Source organism: Electrona antarctica (assembly GCF_951216825.1).
Source record: "Electrona antarctica genome assembly, chromosome: 22".
NCBI classification, from domain to species: Eukaryota; Metazoa; Chordata; class Actinopteri; order Myctophiformes; family Myctophidae; genus Electrona; species Electrona antarctica.
The window spans coordinates 33,962,575-33,974,747 of NC_136805.1; the positions used below are offsets into that span (position 1 = coordinate 33,962,575).

At 38.9% G+C, this 12,173-nt stretch overlaps 1 protein-coding gene across 1 annotated transcript in view; it reads right to left on the reverse strand.

Annotated features, from left to right (window-relative positions):
• Positions 1-12,173, reverse strand: part of LOC306914694 (calcium-activated potassium channel subunit alpha-1-like) — a 136,010-nt gene that overhangs the window by 44,705 nt on the left and 79,132 nt on the right. Inside the window, 4 exon segments of the mRNA XM_079491861.1 lie at positions 2,943-3,034; positions 6,143-6,313; positions 7,629-7,704; positions 8,560-8,635. Of these exon segments, the coding sequence (XP_079347987.1) occupies positions 2,943-3,034; positions 6,143-6,313; positions 7,629-7,704; positions 8,560-8,635 (415 nt within the window).

Genomic DNA, 12,173 nt, shown 5'->3' on the forward strand with positions numbered 1-12,173 from the left:
GGAAAAAGCCAGAAGCAAAATAGAAAAACAGAAAGAGAAAACAAGAGGTATCACTATAGTCAACTTAACCATACTGTAGGATATAATATACATAAATAATTTGCCTTAGACAACATAAATAATGGGATTGTTGTATGTTCTTGAAAAAACATACAGAGCGAAATGTGACAGGTGAGTGTGTGTGAGAAAGTGTATTGACTTCCGCCCTAAATCTGCATTTGGTTTTAGCCTTTGTGGTGATCGTGGTTAAATTCTTTAAAAATGTATTGTTTTAGCAATGATCACACAATGAGTAACACCACAAAGGACATCTTGTATAAATATCAGTAGTCAAACATTTCTGTTTCTAAGCATGAGGTTAAGAGAGACTGTGACCAAACAAACCTGACTACACAACAGACGAAACGACTATATACAGGTACGAGCAAAAAAGCAAGCGTAAAGTCGATTCGGAAGGCTGAGCTATCCATGCGTCTGTGGCAGAATCTGATCCGTCAAGGTTAAAATGCAAGGTGGTAGGTCGGACTGAAGACAAAGGTCAATATGTACAGCAGCAACTCTGGGAGAACAGACTAGCAGAGGTTTGTGTTTATTCCAGTAAGGGGAAAAAAGCAAGAAAGCAATACAGAACCAGCGAGAAGCAAGCGAAGGCATGCAAAAATACGGATGTGTTCACTAGGTATTCTCACCAGGTCCAGAATTCTAGACCACAATGATTATTTTCTCGTGATTATTCTATTAATTGATACATAGTTGGATTCATTGAATAATTTAGAAGTATTTTTTAAATAATATTTATAATATATTATTTTATTTTCCATAATTATTTATTTTACAGAAATTCTAACTACATTTTTTTTAGAACTAAATCAATTAGTCTAATTAACCACATCAAATTGCATACACTGTACAACGGTTTCACACACAAATTGTGAAATTTTCCAAGCTTGTAGATTAGATTAGTTTGTAGATTTTGACTAATATAAGAAGCCTGCCCTGAATACATGATTTACCTTTGGGGAGAAAAGGTCAAGCCACACCCAACACTCGTAGAGATATTTGCACTCCCAGCTGTATTTGCTTAATTTCATTATGATTGATTGTGGTATTCATTGTTCTGCAGCTCTTTGGCGTCTATGATTAAATCAGTGATTTCCAACCTGTGGGCCAGGGACCACTGGTGGGCCGTGAGGATATTGCAAGTGCCCCCAAACTAACACTGAGATTGTAATGAAAATACATTCATATAAAAAAAAAAGTTAGAGTTAGAATTTGTTGGCATTGTGGTACTGATAAATAGGAACTTTATCTATACTATTGTTAGTTCCACTGATCGAAGCAGAAACACAATCGTTTGATTGATCCTTAAAATAAACACGGTCTGAAAATGCACACCCATCTGACGCACGTGGCTCACCCATCTGACGCACATGGCCCACCCATCTAAACCAATATGACACACAAGGGGATTATTGAATCGTCTGCATACAGTCAGATTATTGACTGACATGACACCTGCCTCTCTATACATTAAAGGGGATTTACCCCGTTAAACAGTAGCATGCTAACTTGTCACACGATCATTAGTCTCTTCAATGAATGAGTGGAAATTAAATTATATAAAGTATGGGATATTGTGTGGATTGTAAAGATGTAATGGATGATTTACAAACACAAAATACAAACACAACATTGTAAGCAGCCTGCCAGGCAACGCAATGTTTAACTGATCTGTGCAGTGTTTTCTCTAGATTGTCAAATGAACTATGATAGCAGCACCCATCACAGTTTCCAGTCAGCAACTGGAGCGGGAATCACATCAATTAGCCTCATTATTTTACTTACCACAGATGAACTGTTCCTAGTGCCATATTATTTTGAATTAAAACTGCATGAAAACAGTAATCTAAAAAGAACACAAAATCCACTGCCTTTCCTAATGACTAACTTATTAGTAAAAAAAAAACACGGGAGCAGGATGGGAGTCATTTTGAGAGCGAGCAGGATTTATTTTTTACTCTGGCCCAGGATTGGGACATAATGGGATTTTTTCTGTGGGAGTGGAATAGGACGGGAGTGAGAATCCATTCACGTGTTCAGTCTCTAATGACATATACATTAGACATTTTAAGTGGAAAATCATGAATGAAGAAACATGCGTATGTTGTTTCCAATAATGCCAACAGTGGTTAAGAGTAAGGCTGAGAAAACCCTGCACACATCATCTCTGAGCATGGCAAATGATGAATGAACACTTCCAAGACTATAATTACAGCAAACATACACAAGCAGCCATGACAGCATACATACTGTAGCACACGAAGCAATAGCGTACACAATTATGCATTTCTTACAATATGCATGGCCCAGTTCTTCAGTCAGTGTGACTTATTCACTTTAAATATTTGAGGTCTTTAAGCACTTGTGTACTTGTCATAATGATGAATAGCGGAAATAGCCGATCTACAAGCTCGCGGCACGAGGCAACACGTGGTGAGCTTTTAGATGAGCTATTTTCGCTATTTTTTTGAAAGATTTGAACATTTTTTTTGTAGCTCGTGTTGTGAGCTTGAATACATTTTTCGACTATAATGGCATAGGCCCAAAACAGGGATGCCAGGTTTAAAGTGGTTCATTCTCAGACCACACAGTTTCCATATTAATATTTCTGTGACATCAGGGTACAATCATTGCCTCTTGAATTGTCTCGTCACACAACACCACACCATGGAATAGGTCTTTTTTCAATTGACTTACTTTCTGCCTCTGGTCGAGTTATAACTCCCTCCATATTTCTTCCGATTAAGGATGAGAGCGGCAATTTCTGGCACGTAGCGAGCAAACATGGCCTACATGCATGGAACAAGACAAAAAAGAAAAGAAATGCATGCAGAGAAGGTTCTACTGCGGGCGGAGGCAGCAGAACCTCCCAGAATACTTACTTTCTCCCACTAACCGCACTATAGGAACCACCATATTTCTTGCGGTTTCCTATTAACTCTATGATTTCAGGGACGTAGCTTGCAAACATGGCCTAAGGAGAAGATAGGAGACAGAAGAAGAGACTAAAAAAAGATAGGAAAGAAGAAAGAGCAGCTCCACTACTTTTCTTTTTTTTGCTAAAAAAAAAGGTATCCGTAAAATCTGAAAAAAGAAGGCTAGGTCAAGGAGAAGTGTTTGTTAACAGAAAAAAGGGATAAAGAAAAGAAAAGAAAAGGTAAATCATGAATCAAATCATGTGAATTAGTCAGTAAAGAAATCCATATGAATGTAGGTCGAAAATTATGTCCAGATTACATTTCAAGTAATGAGGAATAAAAGAATGGGAAATTAATAATAAGGAATTTATCTAACTACTGTTTACGGATATTACGAGTACAAAATGAAAATGGAAAATAGAAAAGGCAGAAAATGTTAGACAGATCACCAATTGGCATGTCAATCTGTGATGGAAAATTAAGAAACAGCCTTATGCACCATGTTCGTCCAACAAACACATGCCTGGGTTTGATTTGAGTAGCAGTGGTGGAAAGTAACTTTTAATCTGTACTTGAGTAACATTTTGAGGTACTTTGTCTTTACAATACTTCCAAGTATTTCCAGTAATTCCCACTATAGCTCCACTACATCTCAGATGCAAATATTGTACTTTTTACTCCACTACAATTATTTGACAGCGTAGATTTGGACTATTATTATAAAACATACATTAACCAAATAAGCCCCATTTTATACTTAGGATAATTGAAAATAGACGATCTACAAGCTTACATTCTGAGCTTGTAGATCAGCGCAAAAATATCTGCTCTTTTCTTAAGATTTTGGCACATTTTTTAGTACTTTTACTTTATGTGGTACTTTTGTGGTACTGTAAGTATTTGTAATGCCAATTTTGAAGGCAATACTTTTACTGGCAGTACTTTTACTGAAGTACAAAAAAAAAGAAAATAGCCGATCTACAAGCTCACAATGCATCGCGATGCGACGCATTGTGAGCTTGTAGATCTGCTATTTTCAAAAGATTTGTATACACTTGAAAAATTGAGATGGGATATTCTGCAGAATGAGTACTTTCTACTTTTGGTACCAATACCTTTGTACTTTTCCTCAAGTAAACCTAAAATTCTGGACTTTTACTTGTATTTCTATACTGCAGTATTGATACATTTACTTAAGTAAAAAAAATGTCCTTTATCCACTTTATCCACCACTGATAAAAAATAGTAGCTTTAAAATGTGACAGTGTGGACTCGGCATGCTGTTGGGAGCATGCCATCAGGTTCTATTTTTATCATTTTGTGAATTAAATTCTCTTGTATTGTTTGTGGCTGAACAACACACATCTCTGTGAAATTAGGTTTAAAGCCTCTCCGAGATAATACTGTGTGATCCTGTCCAATGGTAAGCCGAGGAGATAGGATAACATCGCCCCGGCCTTCAATGACCCAGTGTCCCGAAAAATACTACCTTTTTCCACATGGGTGGAAACAAGTATTGTACGTACAAGTACAATTTTGAGGTACTTTAGTGGAGTGTTTCCAATCCTAGGTACTTTTACTTCTACTCCACTATACAGTAACAGTACATCTCAGAGGCAAATATTGTATTTTTTACTTCACTACAATTATTTGAAAACTTTAGTAAAGTTACTTAGTACATTTTGATTATTATTACAAGAGAAACATTAAGCACTTCAGCCCTAGAGAACGGTTTTGGTGCAATGGTTTCATCAACATGTTTATGACACTGTGGCATCTGTGCGTATGCCTCGCTGTGCCATAAATATATACAGCATATTCATGTGTGAGACTGTGGAGCGACGCTACTCCAAGATGCTTCTACAAATCATCACCCTTTCATTGTGTTTGTTGGAAAGTGGATAGGAAAGCCACCTGAAACCACAGTACTTTCACCATTAATAACCACATTGAATATTGAACATCCTTCGGCAACACTTTAAGTGGAAATAAATACAGAAATAACTAACATACTGTAACAAAGTGCTACATGCTGCACAATACTGCACAAGATAACCGGAACTGTGGGCACCAGAGAACTCTGCATGGGAACCAGCATTGCTTTTTTCGAAATTACATTTAAGGACTAATGTTGTACAACTGCTACAAATTGCAAATGCTCTAAAACATGGTTACAAACCCAGTGGATATATAGCCAGTCATTATGTGGCGTAAACCAGAGGTTGAAGGGTAAATGTTGATCTGACATTGATGTACCGTGCATGTTCTTAATCAAAGCATACATTTATTCTAAATGTCCTTACATTTTTGGAAGAAAGAAATGGCCAATTAAACATTGACGTGCCCACAATGTACAGTACAGTACAGTCAGTGTGCAATACAGGAGCTGAAGTGCTTCTTCTATACAAGTTAAATGTTCCAAGATGATTATCTCTACTCTGGGGCGAACATTAAGGGAAAATGGCCAATCTACAACTCGCAGCGTATGATCTATTTTCGTTGTCGAGATTTTGTGTCCTAGAGGTCATGGTCTATTCCCTACAAAGTGCAGTGTAAACTACTGGAAAGAATTACTGGAAAATGGCCCATAGTGGGTTTAAAAGTGTTTCAACTTTTCAACTGATCAGCCAAATGACATATTGGCAAATAAGTGATATTACACTAATGGTAAATATGTTCTTGAAGAAGTTGAGGTAATTGTTGATCCACCAAAATCACAAAGGGATACACAAATAAGTCGGTGTGTCCAAAAACGTAGTTACTGCACTTTTGTTGCAAAATATGCAAAGATGAAGTTGAAGTCAGTTCATCTTTTTTGTAGCTTTGTATCTTTTGCAGCAGCTACAAATGTCGGATGCATCTTCATGTCGCTGGCTTACATTGACAATGAATGGTAGACTGTATCTTTGCATCTGCCCGTGTGAGCGCACCATGTGGCTAAGTTTGTAGGGCTTTTTTTCCTCCTCGACACCAAACATCTTCGAAAGGAAATAGTCATATAGTCGCGAACATCACAATGCATCACCTAATGCGTCGCGACAGGTTATGAGCTTTTCACCTAACGTTTACTTTATGCAGTAGGGAGGCTAGTAGTGTTCATATGGTTGATGTGAGTGAGCATTCACGCAGTAATAAAATAAGATTGTTTGGTTGTTTTATTTTACCAAACCGCCGAGGATGAAGAAGACCATGAAAAGACGTCCCAGGGTGGTTTTTGCGTAAACGTCTCCGTAGCCGACGGTGGACATGGTAACCATGAGTAAGTAGACACATTCCCAGTAGGAAAGAGCCTGGGAATTCTGGAAGTTCTCCCATGGATCCCCTGAGTTCTCCACCTGGAACAAGGTCAGGATTGATACGGCACACATGGATGGACACAACGCTCTACAACCCCTACAAACTACCGCAATCCATTGAATCCATTAGAAACAAGAATAATGTCATAATTGCCAGCTGCAGTAAGCTCTCGTTTATGAACCTCTATAATCAGTTTGTGTGCCGCAACCTCTGCCTCAGCTCACGGCTTGACGTTGCGGCGTACAGAGTATGCAGCCAATACGGCTTCACGTTGCGGCAGAAAGTATCGATAATTGATATGTTGAGGTAAAGTAAAATCAATTCCTATTTTGGGCGTGTCATTATATAGGCAAAAACTTCTAAATTAATTTTTTTTTTAAAATAGCAGATCTACAAGCTCTCAATGCGTTGTGAGCTTGTGGATCTGCAATGTTCGATATTTAAAGAAATGAGGCTATGGCAAAGCTACAATTGAACAGTTGGCAGAATTAATAAATTAAAGGACCACTTCACCACTTTTCAACGTCTCTTCCTATAATTGGTCCTCACCAATGTTCATGATAAAACACCACCATTTTTTCCTACTCAGTCTGTGTCTCATAGGGGGGCTTTGGGCAGTTCGGACACCCGTCCACCAGTGACATCAACATTAGGCAGATTCATTTTTAAACAAGATTTGTTTTAAAATATATTTAGATTTGTATTATCGTGAGAACGATGGCTTCAACTTTTGCATTGCAACTTTTCAGGAAAAGAAAGCCTGCCGTTTCTATTAGCTTGGATTCACCATCGATGATGTCACTGGTGGACGGGTTAATGAACTGCCCACAGCCTTTCTATGCGACACAGACTGAGTAGGATTTTTTTTTGGTATTTTATCATGAACATTAGTGAGGAGTTGAAAAGTGGTGAAGTGGTCCTTTAACTGCAGTTACCACCATACCTAAAGATTGCTACCGTTTTCATTTGAAAGAGAAACCCGCAAAATCCGATGTGTGCTGGCTCAAGAAATACCTGCAGTATAGTATTGTTTAGTTGAATCAGAAAAGTCTGTTTCAACCTCACTTAGGCCAATAGTCGACTCGATATTACCGGTATATTGAGATTAAAATGGTAAATAGTGCATATATAGCGCCTTTATCCAAGGTGCTTTACATAGAGTTAGTGTTGAAGTGTCCTTGAGCAAGACTCTGAACCCCTAATTGCTCCTGATGTGCAGGTTGGTGCCTTGCATGGTTTCCTCTGCCATCGGTGTATGAAAATGTGTGTGTGAATTGGTGAATGTAATGCACAATCTATGTAAAGTGCTTTTATATAAATGCACCATTTACCGTTTTAATGTGAATGACTTACCAAATGGATGAAGCCAGCTGCTGTAAGCCATGTGCTTATGAAGATTGAACATAAGTTCACCAGTTTTATCGAGTTGCTATCAGAAAAGAGAGACAGAGGATAAAGATTGACATTGTGCCATCCGTACAACAAACAAACCGGAAGCTTAGTTAAAGGATGCTAGTCTGCTACAGTGAGTATAACACGTCACCATTGTCAAAATATTTCACATAGGCTTTAGGCTATTGTAAAAAATAATTAAAATAAATGAAAGAATATATTCTAAAATAGGGGTTAAGTAGTTAGCGTTTGTTGTGTGGGTGGAAATTATGTATGCCGAGCTCTAAGCTTTTAAATGAAATCTGCTTTAGTTTTTTATTCATAAAGCTACACCTGCTGTTCCATAATAAAAACAGGAATATTCATTCTGGTTATTATCATCATCATGGCCTCGTTCCATTCATGATTTATATGCTTTTGAGTGAATGAGCGAGGAGATTATTCTGAAACGTTATTTTGTTGATCTATATAAGCTTTTCCTGGACAGCTGGACACAAATATGCCTCACGCAGCAGAGGCATAGCTCTGTAGATCCCCGTCTCTCACCAACACCCGGTTGTGGAAGAGAAGTACATTTGACTCAAGTACTGCACTTAAAGGGGGTTTTTACTTTTTTTTAAATCGTCTACTCAGGCTTTTGTGAACACCCCGGACAGATATAATTATTATGTCTGTTTTTAATATTCTGTTTATAATAGAAGGGGGCGTGTCTGATAAATTAAACATCAAATATCTAAATACTGAATCGAGCAACTTAATTAACTCACAAAATACAGTATGCCTATGTAGCACTGTATAATGTAAAACATATCACTAGACAGCCCCAAATGGGCTGTTAAATGTGAAAGCATGGCAGATACTGTAAAATTAAAAAAAAAAAAAATACACTTACCTTGTTTTTAGTATATTCAAAAACTGTAAAATCTCTGAGAACTGTATCAACCGTAATGCCCTTAAAAACCTCAAGCCTGCGAGAAGAAGAAAAAAAAACACACACACACCATGAAGAATTATTATCCAACAAGGTGAACAAGTATTCAAAACATCTTCAAAACTAATTCACTTCTGGTCTACACACCAATCTTGTGTTCATCCATCTTTATCATCTTCACTGGATTTCTATATAAATAATGTATATGTATATGTATCTTTTTTTTTAAAGTTAAAACTGTTATAGAAAACAAAAAAACACTAGTATCTAAGAGCTCTGCCTGACTTCTGTTCTTCAACAGAACAGTCGTACTGTATGCTTTAATCTCAGGAGACTGACATCTATATTATCTACCTGAAATAAATGTTTTCATTACCGTGGACTGAAGGAGAGGACATGACAGCAATGAAAACCTGGATTACGTCCAATTTAAACTCTGTAGTGCCACAGTGTATAAATTAAGCTTTAGATTAGAGAGACAGGTGGAGGGAGACATGCCCAGTTGAATGAAGGTTGCGCACAGGTGGTGAAAAACAACCATGCTGTTTTCGTGCTCATACCCAGACACCCAGCCACCCACCCAGCCACACACATAGCTCCGTAAGGGAGTGGTTGCACCACTCAAAAACACATGACACCAAATCCAAAATTTTAGGGTATTTAGACCGACAACAAAACAAGTGGTATTCAAATGTTATGGCCACGTCCTGGACACAGCAAGCATGGCCACTGACCTCCACTTGAACCTCTGAGAGTCAATACCAGAAACTTGTTCAAGTCCAAGCCACATTGACCACTTGTAGACCAGAGTTGGCCTAGTACACTGTACTTTGTGCTCTATTGTTTCCACACAATATCTTCTCTGAAAATAGCCGATCTACAAGCATTAATACAATAGTGAGCTTGTATAATGTGCTATTTTAGCTGAGTGTTCACTCCCAGGTGATGCTAGGGCTCAAGTAGTCTCTCAAGACAGATCGTTGACTCACCAACAGGGGTCGATGGGATTCTCAGATTGGGGCTCAAGTGGTTAAACGCAAGACAAATGTCATTTGAAATGCACTCATCGGTGAAGTGATGACGAAAGATACATTTTGACATGACTAAGCTACTGTAGCTTGGCATGCATTAAATCCATGTTTTTACTCTGTCCAAAACACCCTGATAATCAGCAATTGTTTACCTACTACACAGAGGACATCCCACCCAAACTGTGAAAACCACAGGATCAAAACATCCTACTCTATAAAAATAAAGAACCCATCCATATGATAGTCCTAATCCCATGGGAAACACTCAGCCAGCATGTAAAATAAAAATTGACATACAGTACATGTACAGTATCATAAACATGGCCACGGAAATGTCTGGCTATCAAATCAAAGCCAGAGGAAATCACAATACGGGAAATACACCAACGCAAATAGTAGCATTATCTCCAAGTGGACAACGCTACCGTATGCCGGCTTTATACCTGTACGTTGTTGTGTGCGCGACACCCGCACGCCACCACATATAACTCAGGCTTTGGGGAGTGAAAGACATCCCACAGCCTCCCGGTCTTACCCCAGTGGGAGATTAGCTGGAAGCATGAGCCAAATGTATGGCACATGTTGTCCGGCTCTTCCTCTCCCTCAGTGCCGTGTCCATGGCCAGTCCTGACCCTGTACCCCTTTCGGAATAGGTCCCCGGTCGACTTCTTGCGCCTTCTCGTGTTTTGGAGCGTCTCAGAGTGCGTGCCCCCGTCGGCCCCCCTGAACACTCTTAACATTTTTAGAATCGCTGGCAAACAATTTAGGCCACCCCAGAAGAGTCAGTCAAGTCACGTCCCCGACTGAAATCGTCCAAACTTCAGCGAGTTTGAGGCGTTCCAAGATTCAACGGCTTGAAGTGTTCCTTTTCCTTACATCCACTCATTCAGCGCAAGTGTGCACCTTAAATATATGCACGAGAAAAGAAAAAGAAAGAAATCTACTAAATAAAACATGCGGGTAGTCTCGTGATATTGGCACCTAGCAGGGTGGGGTGGGGGTGTGTAAGAATCGAAGGATGCTCATTCAACAGGAACGTCATGGTCTGATTCGCCGCAGCCCCTCACAGACATCCTCACTGCGATCAGTCGTGGACAGCAAGCTTAAGGCAAACTCTTTTCCCATCAGGATATTACAGCGGTAAGCTCCTTTAGCATTCATCCAGGGAAGGAAGAGGCCAGACAGACAGAGAGTGTGTCCGTCAGCTCAGCTGGCATGGCAACGTAACCCACATCTCATCCTCATCGCATCCTCTCCGTTGCTCTCGACAATCAAAACATCATTAGATAAGAACACAATGTCTCTCGTCTTACATTCATACCGGGGAGAAAAGTCACACAAGTTCACTGTCTGGCAAAGCTGGTCGCGTGCAGAAAGATGAAAAGATTTGGCAGTCCTTGTATTCTGCCTATATTGGATTTAGTGAATAATCGGTAATCCTAAATTAATCACAGTTTATGCAATAAGTGCGATTGTCGTTGCTCTTTAAGCTGAATGCATGGTGTGTAAATGTCTCCTCATCGCAGCAACACTAGAACAGCTGAGTGAAATCTCTCAGCCTGCAAATTATGTTGACATTTGTTAACGTTTCATTAAAAAATGTGCAATGTGAATCAAATTAATTTCTAATTTCCAATCAAATGCATTCAGAAGTTTCATCTCTGATTTCTCTTTTTACGTTTACATATCGAGCTCAAAGAGCTATAACATGTGCCATCATATGGGTAATGTCAAAATCTGAAGCACATTCCGATAAAGTGTTCCAAGTGTTTGCGCTCTTAACTAAAGTCTCACTGAAGCTAAAGCCAGGTGTGAGAATTAAGCCATGTATTGAAGTCCACAAAAAACGGAGAGGCTCGCACATACAACCCAGATATCTGGCCTTACAACAAGTTATCTGGCCTTACAACAAGTTATCTGGCCTTACAACCCAGATATCTGGCCTTACAACCCAGATATCTGGCCTTACAACCCAGATATCTGGCCTTACAACCCAGGCGATAGATATGTTCTAGTTACGTTCTTAGCTTACGCATGTTTCATGATAAATGCATTTTATATGTGATGTATTCCCATGCTTTTGTTCTTGCCTAATGTAAGTCGCTCTGGATTAAGAGCGTCTGCTAAATGCCTAAATTGTAAATTGTAAATTAACAACAAAAAAAAGAGTGACACGGGTGAACAAGCAAAATGAAGATATTTCTGTTCTGACTACCCTCGACAATCCATATCTGAAGCACCACACGTTCACTTTCATTGCTACAGTACAGAATTAAAATATATATGAAATATAATGGACTTTCATACTAATATCACAACCAGTTTTTTAAATGACTATAAGCAAAGGTATCAACATAAAAACTGGGCCAGGTTTCTGCATTGTTTCTTTTACTTCCATGACACAATAATTATCCTGGACCTGAGAGTGCTAATCACATTAGCAGCTCGGTATAAGTAGGCTACATTATGTTCATAGTGTGATAAAGACATATGGGCTTCATAGAAAAGTGTACAGGTGTGCAAATGCATCCGTTATGTACATGT